This window comes from Cibotium barometz, chromosome 58 (genome assembly GCF_041138505.1).
Source record: "Cibotium barometz isolate CiBa-2024 chromosome 58, ASM4113850v1, whole genome shotgun sequence".
NCBI lineage: Eukaryota > Viridiplantae > Streptophyta > Polypodiopsida > Cyatheales > Cibotiaceae > Cibotium > Cibotium barometz.
The window spans coordinates 38524568-38548268 of NC_141103.1; the positions used below are offsets into that span (position 1 = coordinate 38524568).

Genomic DNA, 23701 nt, shown 5'->3' on the forward strand with positions numbered 1-23701 from the left:
AATGGGTTTAAATCTTGTGGTTGAATATATCTTTGACTTAGAGCAATTCTTGGTCTAGAAAGAATCTTGTAATTGGATAGATCTTAAACTAGAACACTTGAAAATTTAGACAAAACTTTACTTGAATTGGTATAAACTTCGTAATTATGATTGGTATACAACTTAAGCTTGGTTTCTAGTCACTTGAGAGCTATTTCTTTACTTTTCTCATCATCACTAAATTCGATGGTGAAACAATTGATAACTTGAATCAAAGACTGGAGAAACTTGCTTGGTTCTTGAATCTTCAAATTGGTCTTAATCTTCTATTATGAAATGTCTAGCAATCATTTTTACTTGAATTTGGGCAACTAAATCTTGAAGATAACTTTTACTAATCTTGTTAGGTCACGGTATCTAAAATTCTTTTCAGGAGCTAAAGTTTTCTAACTAGGTCTAGAAGAAAAGAATATTCAGAAAACAGATACAAAAGCAAACAAGAAATTGTATACAATAAATAATTTTTTTACACATACCTCCACTTTTGGTTAATGTGTCGAGTGCGTTAACTTCTTCGGTGTCAAGCTGTTCCTGAATAGTACGATGGTGCGGATATTCACCCATTTCTTGACAATTAAAAGGAATAGGAAAAATTTAAAACAAGAGAAAAGATAGGGTTTCTTATCTCATATGGAACGTCGAGCTAGATGTGAGTCCTGCCAAGTTAGCTTAATACACAAATGCATAATTTTTCAAGAAATAATCCATGTACTCTTTAAAATTAGAAAACTAGCCGTAGGTTAAAGCAACATTTTAATGATATCTTCACTAACAAGCTGTTTATATTATTCGTACTTCATGAGGATTTAGAAAACAACATTATTCACAAGAATTTGACAACTCTCAAAATTTCTCTTGAGGTAAATTCTAAAAATCTGTAGAAGAAATCCAAACTAACTATATGTACATGAGATTCTTTTCCATAAAATATGATGGGAATGGTCAAAAAAAATATTTTCTTTTGTAAAACATTTTATTAATCTCATTTAAGCTTTTTTTTAAAAAAAACTTATCAAAGCTTTATAATAAAAGCTTTTTCAAGCATTTCTCAGCCTGAAACTATTAGCTCAGCTAACCCAAATTTAGAGAAGAGGTGATATATTTTTAGATATGGTCCCTTTTTTTTTTTTTACTAAGCTTATATCAAAGCTTTATACTAAGCTTTATCTCATAAAGCTTTTAATATTTGATTTATTAAGCTTATTAAAAAGCTTATGAAAGCTTTACTATAAAACTTGTAACCTGGCCAATGCCCAACGCCAAGCGCTGGAGAGCAAAAAAGGAAACAACCCACGAAAAGTTCACGGCATCTAATATAAAAATAAATATAAATAGTTTAAGTTTATAAAGCTTTTAGCTAATATAAGCTTTGAAATAATCAAAGCTTTTAAGCATCACTAAGCGCAATTAGCTAAAGTGAGGTCTGAAAATTCCTCCTTCCAACCTGAATTCGCAGCCCTCGGCGCCGCCGGCCAGATGAAGACAGAGAAGAGAAAAAAAAACTCAACGCCTCTTGGGTTTTTGTGCAGCCTGAAAATTCCTCCCCTCCCTGAATTCGCAGCGCTCGCCGCCGGGTATGAAGGAAGGAGAGAGAGAGAGAGAGAAAAAATCAATTGAAAATATATATATATATATATATATATATTACTTTAAGATTTCTGCCCAGCGCATCAACTGAGGAGGAGAAGGTAAATAAAAATTAAAAGTATTTTTTTTGAAAACAACTCTTGAACAATTCTCATCCCTCTATTATAGAAACTGAGCAAAGGAAAGGTTTAGCAATTCTGATTATGGCTCTCCATGCTCCTCTGCTTGCTCTTTCAATCCGTACGGACAGATTAAGAAGAGGATTAGTGAAGAGGAAGGTGGTTTTATGGTTTTGGGAAACCCACTAATGGTTTTCCACCTAGTTTTACCCTTTGGGCAATAGATTGACCCACAAGATAAAGTCCATTTAGCGGCTCCCCATCTTACTGGTGAGGCAGTCACTTGGTGGCAGCATTGGTCTAGTATTCATACAGACCAGGCCACAGGTGTCACAGCCTTTGACTGGGACATCTTTGTCCATGACCTGAAGACCAGATTTCTCCCGCCTCAGTACATGACCGCTCTGAAAGATGAGTTCTATGGACTCAGACACAACAGATCCCCAGTGCTTCAGTTTTTCAGAAAGGTTATTACTTTAGCATAGCAGTTAGGGTTATCTGTGCAGGCCAAGATGGAGCAATTCATGCAGAGGACATGGATTTCACAGTTCGTAACTTTGAACCCAGTACATATGACCGGGCTTTGACTCTGGCTCAAAATGAAGAAATGAAGATGAACGGAGGCAAGCCGAAGCAGTCATTACAGTTCAGTACCAAACCCCAACAGGGGAAGGGTAATTCATCCTCTAAAGACACTAAGACAGACAACAGTCCTAGCTCTAGTTCAGGGGGTAAGGAATCCAAGCCTAAGAAAACCCCCGAGGAAAAGGCTCAAGCAGGCATCACTGGAGGCTATCTTCCTCTAGAGGAGCAAAGACAGTATCAGTCAGAAAACCGATGTTTTTTCTGTCATATCATTGGGCATGGTAAGAAGGATTGTCCAAAGAGACAAGCGGAGCAAGCCTCCAAAGAGCCTTTTGCCACAGTTGCTGCAATATCCCCCGCTCCTCCAAATCTGCCTGCTACCACCAATGCGGTTCAGATCTTACCTTCTATGCATCCCATGCCATCCGTGGTACTTGATGCTAAGCAGGAGGGTGAGGCAACAACCACACAGAAAAACCTGATCCGAGCTTATGGCTCTGCCAAGGGCCGATAGTTCATAATCCTTTTTGACATGGGCAGTTCTGAGGACGCCATCTTTCCCTAGTTGGCTACCAACATGAGCTGTACCTTAGTGCCCTATCAGTTGGAGGTAGACGGGTTTACACCTGGTCTCCGCACCCACATATCTCAACGGGCACAACAGTTTTCTTTTCAAGTTCAAAAGGCCTCATTCCAGCGAGATTTCATTGTTTCTCCTCTTTTGGGATGTGACATGATCTTAGGAATCCAGTGGTTTCGTCAGTATGAACCTATTCCCAATTGGGGGCAGGACACCTTTATTATCTCTAAAGGTTTTCTTGAGCTTGTCATGATTCGGGGAGATAGGAGCATTCTTGGCGTTCCTATGATTTCTCATCTCCAGAGCATTGATTTATGCTCAGACAGCTTCTATCTCATCGATAACCGCTGTCTCATCATCTTGAGTCCCTCAGTTGGCAGATCTCCTTTCTTATTCAGACATTTTTAAGGATGATCTCCTACCCAGTATCCCACAGTTAGTAGAACCTCCTAGCAAGTTTCTCTCTTGTCTTTCCAAGACTTTCAAGGGCAAGCTAGAACAGCTGTCAGTTCTTAAAACATTTGAAAACTGTTCCTTATGAACGCATTTTCACAGTCACCACAGACCACCAAGCACTTAAGTGGCTCCCGACGGTGCCAAGTGCCCAGTGGAGTGCACAGCACACTCGACAGGGTCAGCTCTTCCACCAGGTCGGAGGAATGATTAAGTACATCCCTGGTCAGCATAACCCAGTAGCAGATGTTCTTAGTAGAAAGACCAGCATCCAGACCAATCAGGAGTCTACCATTCTCAACATCTCTGGAAAAGACTTAGAAGATCAGTATGTTGATTCCGCAGAGTTTGGTACTCAACCCAGTTTGGCCCTCAATTTTGAGCCTGGCCATTATTCAGTTCACAGACAGGCATGTAAGTTTAGACGAGATATCCACTTCAAGGAAGGGGATTGGGTCTCTGAGTGCATCATGAAACAAAGATTGAAACAAGTGGGCAAACATTGTCCCAAGCTTTCATTCCGTACTTTTGGCCCTTTTCCAATAGTCAAAAAGGATGTCTCCATGACGTTAAAATTGCCTACCAGTTGGACAATGCATGATGTTTTCCATGGTTCTTGGCTAAAACCATATGTTGGTCCAGAAGTGTTTGATGTTTCAGATGAACAACAGCCACACGTGGTAGACGAAGCAGAAGTTATTGAGCTCGAGTTGATCCTTCTTCATCGTTCGAAGCATGGTTCCGGTCGACAAATACGTCAGTTCTATACGAAATTCCGAGATCGAGGTACCCACGAAGCTGTATGGCTAGACGAGGAGTTCTTCCAGGAGTGCCCCCAGTTGTTGGCGGACTACTTGGAAGCCATGAACCTGCTGCCAAGCTAAGCAAGAGGGAATGTCACATGCACTCTGCGCTCAGTGCATGGTGACAAACTGGCTCATCATCAGCAATGCAACATTTGTATATTATTAGAACCCAGTAGGATGATATTTGTCGTATGCTGTGACCCCATTGTATATCCTCAGTCCAGGATAAGTCAGGCACGAGCTACGTAGGTCATTCCTCAGCCTTAGCCGGTCAGTCAGTCAGTCAAGTCCCTTAACCCACTTGGAGAGAATCATTCATGCATGTAGAGTCAGTAGAAGTCTTAGGGTTTGCATCAGAAAGCACTCTGCATCCTGCATAATATGCATTCATATGCCTGTGCATCATTTAGAACATCTCAGAAGCCTTAGGGAATTTACTAGAATTTATCCTTTCAAATTTGGGCTCAGAATTTGAAGATTCTAAGTAGAAGTGACTCAAATAATAAAATCATTGATTTTTATACTATAAAAACTCATAAATTTATCTGTTACATGAACATTTCTTTATTAGTGAAGATGGGTATGTTACAGCATCCCCCCCAATTAAGATGGCCACCACGTCAACGGCGATGACACAACCATAAAAATGATTACCTTTCCCTTTTCTTGCACTTCGCTCCTACTTATCTATGCTCTGTCGATTGTGTCCATCATGTGTGCTTCTTCAGAATAGAGCTTTCTCTTTCTCACTCTGGCCTGATCAATCATACATCTCAAAGTGAATACATGGTCAGTGGTAGAGAAAGCTCTCCTGAAGCCTGCCTGCCCTGATGAGCGTAAACCTGCTCGCTCAGCATATAAGCTAAGCTCTTGCTCCAACATTGCACCATAGAGTTTGGCCAACATGTGGCCAACCATAACCGTCCCTGTAGTTGCTCGGATCGAGCATATCCCCTGTTTTGTGGATCGGCACAATGGTGTGCATCGTCCACTCCGCAGGAGGCAAACCCTGTGCTAGTGCCTTGTTAAACAGGTGTGCAAGAAAAGGAGCCAAAGAATCTACTGCATATATGAGATGCTCACCCTGTAGGCCCATGACACGATGTGGGATGCTCTGTAATGCAGCCGTGTGTAGGAGTGATGCCAGCTGGGCTGTAATAGTATCCATAGGTGCCAGGGGATCCATGAGTAGGAGCCCATCCTCTACTCTGCCAGTGTATATGTCTGCCATGTCATGTGTGAAGTAGATGGTAGTGTGGCGTCGGTATGTGGGGGGCTGGTGATATTGGTGATCCGGCTAGTGAAAATGCCAAGTATGTATGATCTGCCCCCCAATAGGACGAGGTGGGATGGAGAATGAGGTGACAAGCTGTGATGCCTCCAAAGACCCCATAATGTAGTCTACCACCGTGCCTCTGGTCCGTGTATGACCCCCATGTGGGAAGCATGTCAGCCCTCCTGATCCCGGCCATTGTAGCATCCTGTTATAAATAACGAGACGATTCCTGGCTCCCAACTCTAGTAAGTGGCTCCCAACACACTGAGCGGGGAACAAGCCCTGCTCCCTTTTAGGAATTTTTTGAGGAACATTCCACGGGCTCGCAAGCCAGGATCAATACAACCAATGAAAACAAAAGCAAACAAATATGGCGATGTAGAATATCCAAGTCGTAGTCGATGTCGAGGCACGAGTCTTCTGATGCCGAGCACACCACGGTTATGACCCACAAGAATCTCTCACTGGGCTAGCACCAGATCCAATATCCAAATCCAAATCCAAGTCCAAGTCCAAGTCCAAATCCAAATCTAAGGTTGTACACAAGATACACTGGAGACTCATGTAGATGACGAAGTATCAGATGTTCAATAGTAGGTTCAATGTCCAATTCGGGGTAGAAGCAATGCTCCAAAACGTTGTATTGGAGTGTATGGATAGACTCCAGGGACCAGAACACCAAACAATTAGATAGCCATCAGCTGCACAACGCACGGCTCAAATGAGCTGTATGGAGCCCACAGTGAGTGCTCATACCGATACTGTATGGTATGGTCAGCAGAGCAGCTGGTGTATGGTAGCAGGTCAATTGTCGTAGGTGGCGCTAGTACACAGGCCTGAGGCGGCGCAGGCAGGTAGCGCTACTAGTCAAAGGGGCAACGCCTCAGATGGCGTAGCCAGACAGGTGGTGGCTAGCAAAGGTTCACTTGGATGTGGTGAGATGGATAGTGTGATATGGAAAGGGAACCATACATTATGGTTTGTTTTATGAGGCTGGCAAGGAGGTTGATGTATATGGATTTACAAATGCAAATTGGGTTGGCAGTTCTTATGATAGGAGATTTACTTGTGGCTATGTGTTTACCCTTGGGAGTCCAACACTTTCTTGGAGTTCTAAAAAGCAATCCTCTGTTGCTTTATCTAGCACTGAGGTAGAGTAGAGTGGGTTGGCAGTTCTTATGATAGGAGATTTACTTGTGGCTATGTGTTTACCCTTGGGAGTCCAACACTTTGTTGGAGTTCTAAAAAGCAATTGTCTGTTGCTTTATTAGCACTGAGGTGTGATACTATGGCTGCATGTGAGGTAGCTTGGCTTGGAAAGCTACTTGGTGATTTGGATCAGTCCATGGGAGATGCCGTTATCATTCATGTGACAACATGAGCAGCATACAGCTTGCCAATAACCTAGTGTTTCATGCTAGGTTGAAGCTCATAGAGGTACACTATCATTAAATCAAGGAGAAGGTTCTAGGAGGTGAGATTGATTTGGTTTATGCTGGCATTGATGAGAAAGTGGTTAAAATTTTCATGAAACGATTGGGTACTGAGAAGCTCCAGCTTTTATGGAAGGAACTTGGAGTACATGAGGTGGACTTTAGCTTGAGGAGTAGTGTTGAAATATCAAGCTCAAGCTGTGTGGACGCTCCAGGATGACACATGGCGATGTGGAGCAGTGTGACATTGTCGAGGCATTTACCACAGGATGTGGAAAGTCCATCTTTGTGTGTGGTGGTAGTAGATCCACTTTTCTAGCTGCAAAAACTTGTTCTAGGTCATGTTGGAGAGCTTGGTTTATCTTTGATTTAGCAAATTAATGAAGATTTGAAGCACCTCATTAGACCCCTATAAGTTGCTAAGCATTTGATGCATTGATGTGAGTGATTGAATGAGATTTGGAGCTCATTTGTGAAGTGGGAAGCAAGCTGAAAAATTAGTTATTTGGCTTCTGAGTAGCTAGTGGGAGCCTGTGGGGAGGTGCAAATCGTGACAGGGAGCTCACAGCTCTCTTAGTAGACTCTTGTTCAGTACAATCTTTTGGCAGCTTAATCATGGCATCTAAAGGGGGTTAAATGAGTTATTGTGCTAAATTTAGCTGTAGGAACACATCGTGGACTCATGAACTTAGGAGGGACTATAGCATGGGATGTTAGGGCTTATTGCATGTGCAAGTGAAGTTTGTAGACGCCTCTAGACCTCCATTGTTATGTACCTAATACTAATCCTGTGGGTTAGACCCTAATCTGGAGGATTAGTATTAGGTACATAACATCCAGCTTGAGGGTTGAGCTAGATGCTGATTTCCTTTGGGTTACTAAATTTGGAAAGCTAACCTCAGGTGGTTCTACAAGCCTTGGTTTGGTTCTAACATAAATCCACACAAACTTGGAACCCTCGAGTAAAGATAGCCCCCTTTGAAACCGGTGCTGACCGCAACAGAATTTGGCGAGCAGCTCACCACCTAGGTGTAGCCTAGTTTCTCTCTAGAACCAACCCCGAGCTTGAGGTCTAGACTGCCATGAGTCAACTCTCCTATGGCAGTAAGACCTTGCATCCCATACCACTCGCCTGTTACCCGAGGGTGTTGTCACCATGATGAGCTACTCCTGACCTTGAGGATCCATGCTCTTGGTAGACATCTCTGCTTGTGGACTTCCTCCCTTGAGCATTAAACCCCAGGTAGACCCCTTGTGGACTTCCTCCCTTGAGTTTGAGCCCTAGGTAGACCCAACCGTGGCTATCATTAGCACTCAGCCCTTTCTTTAGTCTTTTTGCCCTTTTTAGTCTCTAGTGTGCTTTTGACTTGTCCCAAGGCTATATAGAGCCTTGGGACAAGTCTTTTTGCCCTTTTTAGTCTCTAGTGTGCTTTTGACTTGTCCCAAGGCTAGCCTTAGCCTTCTGCTTAGGGTTCTATTCCAAGGCTATTTAGAGCCCATCCTTGCTAGACTTAGCCTCCTGCTCAGAGTTCTATCAAACTCTTAGCTTGACTAAGCCAACTGATCCTTTGTGAGCTCATCCCTTGAAACTTAGGCTACCCTTTCTTGGTTAGTGTTGAACCCAAGTTAGGCGTGTAACACTTAGCAAGAGGTTTTCTTACAGGGTAACGGGGCTTAGTAGAAACTAGGGTTTTGGCATGGAGGTGTGAATCTAAGGTTGAGTAGGCACAAGAAATGAAAACCACTTGCTTAATAGGGAGCTATTCCCATGCAAGCATGGCTGTAGCAAAAGTTGAAGCATGAGAGAGGTGTAAGGGAGCAAGAGGAAGGTCTGAATGGGCCAAAAAAAGGGAGGTAAAGCATGTGGAGAAAGCGAGCTAAGTTCCTGTGTAAGGTTGAATATGAGGAAAACAGCCCAGCCCTTCATGTATAATATGTGGGCTGAACTAACTTTACGTTAACTGGATGAAATAAAGACCTAGCTCATTATTTTCGATAAAATTAAGCCCTAGCCACTAGTGTATTCTAAAAATAATTTCAAAAGTAATATTTTTCAGAGGTGATTTAGTTGAATTAATGAGCGTGGATGCTGGTGGCATTGGTGTACTAGTTATACATGTTAAGATTCCATTTGTCGTTTTTTCTCGGGTGATTCTTATTATTATTATTTTGTTTGCAATTTTCCAGCTAGATGTGCAGTCATCACAAATACTTGTCACTGATCGCGATTTCACAGATGCAGACTTTAGGGGTCAACTGTCAAAGACAGTGGATACCTTGCTAGGATTGCGAGTTGTCCCAGTTTTCAATGAGAATGATGCGATCAGCACACGGAAAGCCCCATATGAGGTTTCACATAGAATACTTCTAGTCTTTTTTTAAAACTCTCATTAAATTTTTTAAATAAAAATAAATGGTATATATATGCAAGTATTTCACACCAATCAAACTAAAGACTTGTTTTTTTTTTCAGGATTTGACTGGAATTTTTTGGGACAATGATAGCTTGGCTGGCCTTTTGGCAGTAGAGCTGAAAGCAGACCTTCTCATTCTTCTAAGTGATGTTGAAGGGCTTTATAGCGGGCCACCAAATGAAGCTGGCTCGAAGCTTATTCACACATACTGAGTGATAAACATGTTGATACAATAACTTTTGGAGAAAAAATCTCGTCTTGGTCGAGGTGGCATGACTGCAAAAGTGCTTGCTGCTTGGACTGCTGCAAGTGCTGGGATTCCTGTTGTCATAACGAAGTAAGCATGCTATTTCAACTCAGAAACAGAGGCCAAAGGCCATTCAAGATTTAAAATGAGCTTTTATATACTAAACGAGAGAATTAACTCATCATTGATAGCAACTGGATTATAAGAATGACAACAAAATAGCTACTGATCACTGAATTTAGTGTCCTAAGAATTCAATGTAGTACCCTCATGACAGGTTCTAACAGTTTAGGTAGAGACCAAGGCTGCCATTGTGACAAAGACAACCAGGAAAGTCATTCAAGTGTGGGCCACAAATCCCGCAGCAAAAGATGAGGGCTGCATGTCCATTAAGGGGATTGCACATTGAGGAGCCCCAAGTTTAAGCTGCATCTAACCAATAAGGTTGGGTAGGACCATCCCTCGAGCAAGGCTGCATCTTAGCTCTCCTGCACTAGGCTCAACTTCTGTGACTCCTATACATCTGCAACAGCTTGCTGCTGTCGTCAACATGAGGCGTGAGGTGGACAGGCAGCGTGGTGATGGGTTCACCAAGGGCAGGCTGCTCACATGTCAAGCAAAGAGTAGGATTTGCTAGGCCAAACAGTAGGATTCCATATTTGAACCACTAAACTAGTTGCTTTTTCTCTCTGATTGAGATTTCAAAGGGAGGCAAAGACCTTGGAGTTATGTATCCTGCGCCTGAGATAGGAAATGCATCGCCCTCTGCTACGAAGAAGAAGAGAGAGGGCTCTAGCGGGCAGGGAGCCCTGCTGCACCAAGTGCGAAATGGTGAAGTGATCTCCTCTCCCTCCCTGTATTGTGGACGTTGGAGTATAAGGCAGAGACGCCTCAAACCGAAGCTGGTGAGAAGCCCAGGCGAATCATAGTGTCCCCCCCCCCCCCCCCCCCCCCCCCCCCCCCCGCGTGAGTGGGCCCTGCCTGAGACCAGAAAGAGGCGCGGGCATGATATCTGTACTCCACTCTCTGCTCCTCCAGGGATGTGAGGGCAGTGTGGGCTGTCTCAAGCTGGGCTCCTACCCACAGGCTGCGGGGTTTGATCCTGAAGGCGCTGAAGGGAGGCTAGGCCATGGTGGAGGCCTCTTTCTCGCTTTCTGAGAGTGCTGAGCCGCTCCTGGGATGCCGTCTGGAGGAAGTGACTGACCTCCTGAAGGGTGCGGTCCAGAGTCTCTGCGGCACCCCAGAGGGGGAGGAATAACTGGGCCCAAGTCTCCTGAATGTGCCTGACCATGCAAGGTTCTTGAAGGAGTTCCAGGATCCGTGCTGATTGCTGGTGGGCATGGTGCCAGGGGTTGGCCAAGAATGGTTGGAGAAAGTGGTCCTGGTGAGGATGTCCACCATGCCGCCTCTGTCACATCCCCACTTATCTACATAGAAGCGATCCAGGCAAGACAAGGTACTGCTGTCCCAGCTGGTGGTCAGATCGGGAAAAGGCGGCTGTGGGGCATCCGGCCAAATTCCAAGAGCTGCCGTGTGTCCTGGCCTCTGATGTGGAAGTAAGCTCCTCCCAGGCGGAGCACTCAGGCCCTGAAATGGTATATCTGGGCTGCCACCACGGCGGTCCTCTGGGTCCTTAAGCATGTTGAAGTTTCCTCCCTTGCACCAACCATCCTACTGGAGGTAGACCTTTGCGCACCTGAATCCAAAAGTTAGTGCTGTCCATTGCGTCGTTAGGAGTGTAGATGTTGAGGAGGCCAAGTTTGGTCTCCCCAACCTGGAGAAAAAACCACTTTGCTCGTTCCCGGGGACAATTGTGCCTGTCCACCACCTAGGAAGCCACGGACTCTCCCACTGAAATACATACTCCACCCTGGTTCCCAAGGGGCTCGGCATCAGGGGAACAGTAGGTGTGGTTCGTGCTGTTGATAATCTTCCCACAACAATGAGTACAGCCCTGGCGGTGAGTTGATGCTCTTGAATCATGAGTACATCAATGGTGCCCCCCACAAGGGCTCTGTGAAGCTCCATCGTGATGGTAGCCGTGCGCCTTTTGCCAAAGGTACCTCCCAGCCCAGAAACATTCCATGAGACCACCCTCATGGCTGAATTCCAAGGTGACGTGCATGGCCAGGCTCTCCATGGCGCGGCTAATCTTCGGAGTGGGTTTCAATGTGGAGTAGTGGCAGTCGGTGCAAGGGCGGAGCCACTCCAAATATGCACGAATGTGGGCTGAGAGGTAGGTGTATCCACTCTCCCCCCAGCTTGTTATTTGGCCTCCTTTAGTTTGACCTCCTTTCAATGGAGGGTTCTGTCACGACCCTGTGTTTTTCTCTGGACAGTATGGAGGTGTGCACGGGGACATGGTGGACAGTGTGAATGGCATCAGATTGGAGCTAAAAAAGGAAACCCACGTGTAGACAACCCCAAGTGTGAAGGGGGCAAAGAGATTTTAACTTAAAAGGTTTTAAAAACCTTTAAAATATTTATAATGCCCTTTATGAAAGAAAACGTGGCCCATATGCTATTTTTGGGGCCACGTGTGTGCTTTTCTGAAGAAGAGGGGCTGGCGGGCAGAAAAGGGGGGCGCCTATCTTTTGATGGAGGGGGAGCTTTCCGCTTAGGAGGGCTGCTCAGCTGGTTACACAGGCGGCCAGCGCTGAAGTTCTGGTTTTTGCTGGGAAAGACAGCTACAGGCGGATCTGAGCAGCTGAATAGCTTTGGCTTTTTGAAAAGGGCAGCAGGCGGGCTGTGCTACAAAAGTTGGAAGCGCAGCTGAATAGCTCCACAGGCATGCTTTTGGGAGAGTAAAGGGCTGGCTACTGTGCTGTGCTACAGAACAGAGACACAGGCCTTCCTTCTCTCTCTCTCTCCGTAAAGAAGTGAGGGAGGAGACTCAAAGGGAAGAAAACCAAATCATTCACACCACCATTGAGGAGGAGAAGATGAGGCATGCCCGCCGCCTCAACATTCGAGTCACAGGTATAGTCGAGACACCCGACTCCACTCCCGAGAAAGATGGACAGCTTCTATGCATGAAGCTCGGCTACAAGGAAGAGCACCCTCTCCCCTTCACCAAAGCATGGAGAGCCGGGAAAGACTCAACACGCAAGCGAGCCCTCATCCTACAGTTTGCAGGAGAGACGGAGAGGGTCACCTTCATGAGGAAGAGGGTCATACTACGGGGTTTAGAGGGAGCTCCTATTTTCTTGGATGATGATCTCACGAGGATGCAGCTTGAGCATAGGAGAACTTGCATGCCACGAGTCTTACACGCGAGGAAAGAAGGCAAGAAGGCCTTCTATCGAGATGGTCAGGTCATCATTGATGGCCGGCCCATGGATTAGCGGTTTGGGGCCTATGGGACACAGACCAGGCCACTGACAGAGGTACACATAGCAGTATGGAACTGTAATGGTTCACTATGGGTGCAGCCTGGACGACTGGAGCATGTTATGGTGGGGAGAGACATCATACTTCTGACAGAGACACATCAGAGCCCAGAGAGAGGGCTACCTCGAGTAGAGGGATTCCAGTGGGAGTCAGCATACAGGAGGACCACACGCCAGGGTACCTCGAGAGGGTCGGGGGGAGTAGTAGTCCTATTCAGACGGGAGCTACAGGGGAGACTGAGAGTGGTAGCACAGGATCCAGAGGCCAGATACATGTGGATCAGCTTACAGCTCTCACAGGACAGGGTTATATACATAGCTCTATGTTACTTTTCTCCGTCAGGATCCTCCTATGTCATTACAGAGGACATGCCACAGGAGGAGGAGACAGGAGCCTCGCCATACACTTGTCTGTCAGAGGAGATTATGCATTATTCTACACTAGGGGAAGTATTTCTTACGGGCGACTTCAATGCCCACACACAGAGCAGACAGTGTGAGGTGTATGACTATGATGACATGGAGATCCTCCACCCTGTGGATCCAGAGGAGATAGGGGCTAGTCAGGCATCAGAGGACATTGGACCAGACAGAGGACATTATGGGGACCACTTACTAGAGTTGGGAGCCAGGCATCGTCTCGTTATTTATAACGGGATGCTACAGTGGCCGGGATCAGGAGGGCTGACATGCTTCCCACATGGGGGTCATACACGGACCGGAGGCACGGTGGTAGACTACATTATGGGGTCTTTGGAGGCATCACAGCTTGTCACCTCATTCTCCATTCCACCTCGTCCTATTGGGGCAGATCATACATACTTGGCATTTTCACTAGCCGGATCACCAGTATCACCAGCCCCCCACATACCGACGCCACACACTACCATCTACTTCACACATGACATGGCAGACATATACACTGGCAGAGTAGAGGATGGGCTCCTACTCATGGATCCCCTGGCATCTATGGATACCATTACAGCCCAGCTCGCATCACTCCTACACACGGCTGCATTACAGAGCTTCCCACATCGTGTACACTCAGGAGAGCCTGCGAGACCTGGGACTATGCCCCAGAACAGATGGTATGATGACGAGTGCAGAGCCCTATACTCACGGCTCCGCATACAGAGAGCCTTGGGAGCCATCACAGAGCAGGAGTCAAGGAGAGAGATGAGGAGACTTACTCGCCGCAAAAGGCGGGCCTTCGCAGAGATACAGGAGCTAGAGATCTTTCATTTCTTCATGAGTAGAGATAGCCCTGTCTCATGGCGGCACTTCAGAGAGCCCTGAACCCCGACACCTATTGCAGACCCACAGACATGGCACACATATGCAGAGGGTCTATACCATGCCCCACAGCAGCCACCTATACCTCAGCCACAGGAGCCTCGACCCACCACAGCTAGCTTCTTTACCCACTCGATGGTACAGGAAGCTATCCGCCGCCTACAGCATGGACGGGCCGCCGACCATATGGGCCTGCAGGGTGAGCATCTCATATATGCAGTAGATTCTTTAGCTCCTTTTCTTGCACACCTGTTTAACAGGGCACTAGCAGAGGGTTTGCCTGCGGAGTGGACGATGCACACCATTGTGCCGATTCACAAAACAGGGGATATGCTCGATCCGAGCAACTACAGGACGGTTATGGTTGGCCACGTGCTGGCCAAACTCTATGGTGCAGTGCTGGAGCAAGAGCTTAGCTTATATGCTAAGCGAGCAGGTTTACGCTCATCAGGGCAGGCAGGCTTCAGGAGAGCTTTCTCTACCACTGACCATGTATTCACTTTGAGATGTATGATTGATCAGGCCAGAGTGAGGAAGAGAAAGCTCTATTGCTGCTTTGTGGATTTCCGCAAGGCATTTGACACAGTACAACGAGAGAGGCTCTTTCAGCGCCTGCAGTCTCTTGGCATACGAGCAGATATGACATGGGGCATCTATGCATTATATGAGCAGGTTTTTGGGCGAGTCAGATGTCCAGGAGGTATGTCCGAGACTATTGCTAGCACCATTGGTGTGAAGCAAGGATGCCCACTTTCCCCCACGCTATTTGGGTTATACATTGATGAGGTGGCTGACTTCATTACACGGGGAGGCGGAGATGGAGTTGATTTAGCAGGTACCTCAGTACATATTATGCTCTATGCTGATGATATTGTATTAGTGTCTGAGTCCCCAGGTGGTCTACAGTAGCATCTACATGCACTCGATGATTTCTGCACACAGAGGGGTCTTACTGTGAACCTTGGGAAAACCAAGGTTATGGTCTTTCATACATCGAGACAGGGCAGGAGTCAGCTGACATTCACTCTCGCAGGATGCCAGGTGGAGGTGGTGACATCATACGTGTACCTAGGGGTTACCTTCTCTGCAGCAGCCACACGCTTTACCATGGGTTCAGCAGCCAGAGCTAGATTGACACGGGGATATGCAGCATTGGCTATGCTAGAGAGACAGTGCCACCAAGTGCATTTTCAGGAGCCCCGGACGAAGGGGTGGCTATTTGACACATTAGTCACACCGGCATTGATGTATGGAGCAGCAGTATGGGGGCCAGGCCTTGCTACCCATTGGTGGACACAGATAGAGAGACCACAGGCCCTCATGATGGCACGCATGATACGCAGCAAACCGTCAGTACCTCATGACATTATCCGAGCAGAGTTTGCTACGCCTCCTATGATGGTAGAGGCCATATTCCAGACTATATGCCTGCTAGACAGATTCAGAGAGATGCCACAGGACAGATTATCATACAGAGCTTTTCAGGCATCTAGACAGTTGGCTGAGGCAGGAGACAGAGGATCATGGTATGCACAGGTTTCACATTGGTTCTCACAGCATGGCCTAGACATGGATCCATCTACCACCATTCCAGTATGACAGGGATGCACCACATATCCGTCTCTCTCATAGTGAGAGGAACAGAGTATTGAGACAGGATCTATGGCAGCTCTATACACGAGAGACATGGATATCGCCTACACAGCCTCTTCCACCGAAGATGCTATACTACAGAGATCACTTCATGAGTATCACTGATGATGGATTTATAGAGAGGCCTAGATACATGGAGGGTTTTTTACCACACGGCTCCCGAGTGGCTATTGGTCAGCTCAGAGTTTCATCACACCGATTGGAGATTGAGACTGGCAGAGCAGCACGGATCCCCCGAGAGGAGAGGGTATGCAGATTGTGCAGAGAGGAGGTGGAGAGTGAGGAGCATTATGTATGCAGATGCAGAGCATATACAGCCATCAGAGAGAGATATCCCATTTTATTCAGAGAGCCACATTCCCTACGCCAGATCTTTGAGGCAGCAGACCAGCGCATACTGGGGAGATACATTCTAGACATACAGCGCCACCCACAGAGAGACATTATTACAGGCTCAGACAGCTCCAGAGGGGGGGCGACAGACACAGATTACTACATTTTTTCAGAGATCCATACCCCTCCCAGCCCCTACACGGCAGGGAATTACTCTCCAGAGAGCAGAGACACTTAGAGCCCGCAGGAGACAGAGGACACCTGGCTTTCGGACACCACACCTATACCAGAGAGAGATGACAGAGATCAGAGCTCAGTTTCACAGAGAGGGTGCGGAGCGACTGGCTCGCTTCAGAGCACACCCAGGCATGTTCTTCAGGGAGCTGTGGACACCCCCTTCACTGATGTATACCATTTTATACCCCCAGTATGGTACAGGATGGGGCTAGCTAGGTTGCATATCATGATTGTATACTCCATGCATATAGCTTTGCATTCTCCTAGTAGTAGAGCTCCATCCCCTGCACACCCAGATTCAGCTTTTTTATTCAGTACTTTTTTCATTTTGTTGGGATGACAGAGGATACCCCATACAGGTACTCCGATTTGTCTCATAGGCCGAGTTCGGTCTTTTGGAAGACGTTAATAAAATCTTTCTTTCTTTCTTTCTTTCTCTCTCTCTCTCTCTCTCTCTCTCTCTCTCTCTCTTGGAGGATGCGCTTCTTTCTCTCTCTCTCGCTTTTTGGGAGAAAACAGGGGACTGGCGGCCTCTTTTTGGGCGTTTTTCTGTGCGCGCAAAAGTTGAGGGCTGAACAGTAGGAGGGGGGCTGAAGTTTCCAGCCTTATTGTAATCAACGCTCTTATAATTAATTAAAGAAATACCGCAAGGGGCGCCACTGCGTTTTGGGGCCAATCGGTGTCCGTGTACTGTTTGCAAGAGCACTCTAGCTCCCCCTGTTTGTTTTCCTTTTCTAGGTCCTCAATGGTATTGAAGTGTTTTATGTGCGAGTGTTTGTTTCACCGCCCGTCAGGCCGGTTTCAAGGTTCCGTTGCCGGGACATCGTCGACTTTCTCAAGGAGGCGAGCCCGTGGTTGTCACATCAAAAGCTTCAATATGAGGAAAGTGAAAAGGAAGTGCAGGAGACAGTGCAGGGTTGTGTGTCTTTGCCTATATGAGGTGAAGAGCAAGAGCTGAAGATGAAGCTCAGGAGAAAAGACACCAAGGACAAGAAGTAGTCAGCCAAGAGAACAAGAAGCAGTTGAAGTGTTATGGTGCAAAACATTCGACAGTTTGTCACCGGTCGTATCTTCATAGAGGCTTCATGGGTTCGGAAGACAGTTTCTTTCTATGTTTAGCAGTGGTGATCTACTATGCTTCATCGAGGACTTGTGCTTACCACTTGGGTGGAGTGTAAGCAGGTGTTGGGTGCCTGAGGATGTATCAGATGATGCTCAGACGGAAGCGGAGGAACTTGACGAGGTTCTTATTCCCGAGCAGATACTGGCACATAAGGAAAGAAAGGTACAGGGTAAAGTTTCCCGTCGCTATCCTGTGAAGTTCAAGAGCTGTTCACTGATGGATGCGAAGTGGATGGAGGAGGGTGACTTAGCAGATTCACCTCAGGATTTGCAGCTTTATCTTGATGCCTTTGAGTTGGAGTCGACTCTTGTTACGGCTCATTCAGGTTCAGCAGAGCATAGGTCTAGAGCATTGCCTGATGCTCAAGAGGGGGGTAGCACCTCCGCTCCCTTGTTACAGACAGGCTCAGTTGTCATCTAGGAGTCGCTTGGTGACATCTTTGTATTCACCCGAAGGTACTGAGGCTGACAGTACATCTGCTTATGGGACTTCTATGATCTTGTGTTCTAGACACATGAGATGATGGTTGAGTATGGTTCACAGTCGTGCACACCTTGAACTATAACTGCAACTATGGATAACTCTATGGAGGGCATAAGTCTTGCGAGCAGTCCTAGAGTTGGTTTGGTTCATGGCTATATGGATCGAACTCTATTTGTGCATGTATGCATACAGTTTTTGTGGTATTATTGTATTTTGGTGCCATTGGATCCTGGTACCATTGAGAATACATTGGGTAATACTCTGGATTGTGTCGTGTGCTGCATGTATATTGATATGATACATCAAGTGCTTTATTATGTTCATGGATGCACCACTAGGTGTGACTCCTGCGGGATGGCCATGAGACATATGTGGGAAGTACTTAGTGGATGTATTGTTTGGATGCATTGAGTGCTTTCATATGCTCAAGTTGTACCATCAGTCGTGTGTCCTACGGGATGTCCATGGGCGTAAGGCTTGCGAGCAGCCCTTAGACTGTTACTTTAGAGTAGGTAGAGCATTTTGAGGAGCATATTGTTTGCAAATGCATATATGTATCATGCATATGTGTGTCATATGTAGAATGATGCATGGTTTTGTTTTTGGCTAACACAGTTAACGTGTTTCCACTTGGTTTTAGACTTTTGTTGCAGGTTCTGCAGGAACAAGCAAGAGTGGTTTGTCACTTTGATGTGACAGTGTGGCCTATTGTGCAGGATGATGGTTTTATCACCCAGATGCATTGGACGGCCATTGTTTTTGTCGTATGGGGAGTCTTTGCTCATAAGATGCCTTACTGTGCCATTGAGTGCAATCGAGGATGCTTGCTATTTTTCGAGGGGGGGTATGTCACGACCCTGTGTTTTTCTCTGGACAGTATGCAGGTGTGCACGGGGACATGGTGGACAGTGTGAATGGCATCAGATTGGAGTTAAAAAAGGAAACCCATGTGTGGACAACCCCAAGTGTGAAGGGGGCAAAGAGATTTTAACTTAAAAGGTTTTAAAAACCTTTAAAATATTTATAATGCCCTTTATGAAAGAAAACGTGGCCCATATGCTATTTTTGGGGCCACGTGTGTGCTTTTCTGAAGAAGAGGGGCTGGCGGGCAGAAAAGGGGGGCGCCTATCTTTTGATGGAGGGGGAGCTTTCCGCTTAGGAGGGCTGCTCAGCTGGTTACACAGGCGGCCAGCGCTGAAGTTCTGGTTTTTGCTGGGAAAGACAGCTACAGGCGGATCTGAGCAGCTGAATAGCTTTGGCTTTTTGAAAAGGGCAGCAGGCGGGCTGTGCTACAGAAGTTGGAAGCGCAGCTGAATAGCTCCACAGGCATGCTTTTGGGAGAGTAAAGGGCTGGCTACTGTGCTGTGCTACAGAACAGAGACACATGCCTTCTCTCTCTCTCTCTCTCTCTCTCTCTCTCTCTCTCTCTCTCTCTCTAGCTCTTGGAGGATGCGCTTCTTTCTCTCTCTCTCGCTTTTTGGGAGAAAACAGGGGACTGGCGGCCTGTTTTTGGGCGTTTTTCTGTGCGCGCAAAAGTTGAGGGCTGAACAGTAGGAGGGGGGCTGAAGCTGCGGCACATGCTCTTTTCTCTCTCTCGCTTGGTGCAGAGGAGGGCTGGACTGCAGGCGCTCAGGGCTGCGTGCTCTTCTCCTAGGTGGCCAAGGGCTGGTTTCTCTGGACATAAAGGCGGACAGGGGCTGGTTTTTCATGAGCATAGACATCATGTCGATGGCGTTCAATTGATGGAACTTTCAGCTTCTCTTTGCTTTGGTTCGGGACTGTTTTGGAAAGGGTTTATGGACTGTTTCGTGGCAGTGCATGTGGCTATGAACATGAGCAATGCTCGGGACTGTTTTGAGATCAGTTTGAGGACGGTTTATGGGCTGTTTTTGTTTGGCTGCAAATTCAGCTATGTACTTGGATTTCCGGCTGCAAGTACAGGTCACTTGAATGTGTTTCTTGGCATGGGAGTGAAGCAAGCTCGCATGGCTGCGTGCTCATGGAGCAGATTGTTTTCTTCCTGCTAGAAAGGAACAGAGGGACCTACAGTTATAGGCATCTCTATGTTTCCAAATGTTTCATGAGGGAACAGGTAACTAGATGTATGCCGTTGTTGGCACTGTTGTTGAATGGTGCCATGAATGATTCTGTATGGAAACAGAACAGAAGTTTCAAAGGGAAACAGGCCTAAGGGTTTCATGTGGAAACAGGTCGTAGGTTTCTCGAGGAAACATGTTTTTGGGTTTCTCCAGGAGATAGGTCACATGCAGGCAGAAGATACAGGAATGGACACATGTTTGGTACAGCCTTGCTACTGATTGGGCAGGGGACAGGGAATCCATGACAGAGATGGATAGTACCCTTGGAAGAGAGAGGGTTGATACAGGTGTGTCGACTGTATGGTACGCTGTGCTGTGATACGAGTTCTCTTTTGAGAGACAGTTTGGGAGTCTGTGTTGTGATGCAGAAGCACTGGATGTGTCAGGGTGTGATGCTGTTCATAGGGTGAGAGGCTATGGATGGTTGTGGCAGTCCTGATCATGGGAGAAGACTTCTGTATGCAGGACTCAATGTGTGAGAGTCTTTTAAGGTGAACAATGGTTGGACTTGTTTGTGGATGTCGAGTGGACAAGAAGCCATGATGCAGGTTCTTTGCAAGCTTCAGGAGTTCTACTATGACGGCTGAGTTTCCAGCCTTATTGTAATCAAAGCTCTTATAATCAATTAAAGAAATACCGCAAGGGGCGCCACTGCGTTTTGGGGCCAATCGGTGTCCGTGTACTGTTTGCAGGAGCACTCTAGCTCCCTCTGTTTGTTTTCCTTTTCTAGGTCCTCAATGACGTTGAAGTGTTTTATGTGCGAGTGTTTGTTTCACTGCCCGTCAGGCCGGTTTCAGGTTCTGTAGACTCCATGCTCCGCTGTGAAGTTGAGGTGGAAGTAAATGAAGAGATGAATCCTCCTCCGCCCTAGAAGAAGAGTAAGGAGATCCATCTTGGCAGTCTCGTAGGAGGTACTGATGTTGTCTGTGACCCGAATGTTGTCCACCATCTGAGAGTGGTATACAGCCTTGAAGGAACAGCCAGTGCTAGGGTTTTCCAGCAACAGCTATGGCGGGTGAAAGCACACGACTGCAGCCATGATGTAGAGAGTGAGAGAGAAAGAAAGAGATGGAAGTACACGTGGGCCAAAATGTACGACACAATGAGGATTAGATTAGATTGATGATGTGAAGCTTTACACCAAGTACAATGCATGTAGCCTTTTTTTCTTCAGACCCAAACAAATCACACATAATAAATACACAAATGACACATGGCACACACTTATCTTATCCAGATAAGAGGGTGTTCACACACACATAGGCATACTTATACATGGGGTGTTCACACCTATACAAACACATATAGATGGTTACACACATACTGACAGGTATACGTGGCGGACATATAGGACACAAGAGTCTCTCCGAAATACCCAACAAACCCCCCTTTGGAGTGAAGATGATATCTTATGAAGCGGCCTTCATACTTATGGTGATTTGGACTCATTGGCACCACGTGATGCAAAAGATCCCAGTTGCCATACCTGACGTGATACAACATATCACAGTCAACCTTTGGGACTAGAGGAAAAGAAAATGCCATGGTCCCACTCCCACATAAATACAACGCGCTTTGCCTGCACGGAACGAGAGGACAATTGAATACGAGCCCAAGTGTGAAAAGTTAGCATTTAATGCTAAATACAGCAAGTCATGAGCACATTTAACAGGCCGATAGCAGTTTGCATGGACTGACCAACAACAAATCCCATATATAAGCAGCCCCTCAGCCATTTCCTAAAATCATCTCATTATTTCTAGAATTCAATCGTAGAAAGTGCAGAAGCATCTGTGCTTGAGACCTTGGTCTTGTGCATACATCTATATCAGCCAAGCACTCTTGTGCTGCAGTCCCAAGGCAGCCCAAAGCTACTTGGGAGGGTGTTCCACCTGACATTGGTGTTCACACCATACCACTCCAGGAAGGAACTCCACCCGTTCGTGGGCAGGCCTACAAGCTCAACCCAAAGTATTGTTAGACTTGTGCATCTCAGTGTTTCAAGGGCAAGGCTTCATCTCAAAAAAAAGGCAAAGACACGACACAGGATAGTGATACAAATTCTAGTACCACTTCTAGGGTTCCCAGGGCGCTTCCAGCTCACGAGACCCCAGATGGTGTGCTTCTCTAGTAAACATGCAATTTTCGCCCATGTGCTTCCAGCCAGAAGAGGCTTGTTGTGGGCGGGAGAAGGGGCTGATTACAGCTCCACCTTCTGGTGCATGGGGACCGTGATTCGGAGTTCCAAGCATTAGACATCTGGCAGGACATGGTTATCTTTGGTACAGCAGAGATTATGAACTGGATCTGTTCCAAGTTCATTGTTCGAGGCTTTTGGGACGTGATGTGTTCTGTCCACTGTTGGGGATTATGGGCGCAGTGTGTCCAGCAGCTCATCATCTATTTTTGGAGTTCACTGCACACTTGTGTGGGAATTCGTGGTGGCCAAGCAAAGTTCCTAGTTGTTCGTGGTGGCATCTTGTTTCAAGGAAACAGGTTGGTGGGTGCTCTCTCCGAGGTGATTCCAGTATTCGCAGTGCCGAAGGGTCCATGGTTGCATCTTCATCGACTTATCTTCTCCCGACTCTTGCACACTATGAGCTGCAGAGGGGATGTTAGAATTGTGCATCTCAGTGTTTTGGGGCTTTACTATTTATCTGAGATTTTACTGGATTTTCTCCTAATTATTTGTCCAGGGCCAGTCACCCAGCCCTAGAGGCAGTCGGCCAGGTCTCTACTCCACTATATAAGGAGTTCCCCATTATTCACTCCTTCATCCAGTTCCCTTGCACATAGTTCAACACTCAGTTTTGCTGGCCATTGCCATTGTAAAGCTTTACTGCTGTTATAAAAGGTGATCTTGTCCAACTCTCTCAATCTCCTTTGCACTCTCTCATATGTTTATTGTTTATGATTCTGCTTGTGCTATCTCCTTCAAGTATGCAGAGACAGTCAAAGAGAAGCTGGAAAAGATGGAGGAAGCCCAAATCATCTCCCCAATGGAACACTCCAAATGGCTTTCCCCCAAGAAAAAGACCAACAAGATCCATGTCTCTGTGGACTTCAGTCCCTCAACAAAGCAACCGTCAAGGATGGATTTCCACTCCCATTCATGGATCGGGTTTTAGAGGATGTTGCCGGACATGCCCTGTACAGCTTCATGGACAGATTTAGTGGGTACAACCAAGTCCCCACCCGGACGACCGCCCCAAGACAACCTTTGTCACCCAATGGGGTTCCTACACCTACAAGAAGATGTCCTTTTGACTGTGCAACGCTCCGCCCTTTTGGCAATGTACCTTCCAACGGATCGTCAACCAATATTTTCAGGGAGTACCTCCTCGGCTTTCTCCGCACTTTCATAGATTGTTTTTCTAACTTCACAGGCACTCAACTTGTCTCCCGGATAGAAGCCTTCTCATAACATCTTGCTCAGCTAGCTCTAGTTTTCGCCAAGTGTCGCTCCTCCCGGCTACGCCTCAATCCCTTTAAGTGTCATTTCTTGGTGGTCTAGGGCACACTCCTAGGTCATATCATCTCTTCCAAAGGTTT

At 46.5% G+C, this 23701-nt stretch overlaps 1 protein-coding gene across 1 annotated transcript in view; it reads left to right on the forward strand.

The window, feature by feature from the left end:
- The window catches only part of LOC147606254 (delta-1-pyrroline-5-carboxylate synthase 1-like), an 81155-nt gene that overhangs the window by 34210 nt on the left and 23244 nt on the right, over positions 1 to 23701 (forward strand). The window contains 4 exon segments of the mRNA XM_086792454.1: positions 9066 to 9227; positions 9352 to 9499; positions 9502 to 9539; positions 9541 to 9629. Coding sequence (XP_086648580.1) covers positions 9066 to 9227; positions 9352 to 9499; positions 9502 to 9539; positions 9541 to 9629 — 437 coding nt within the window.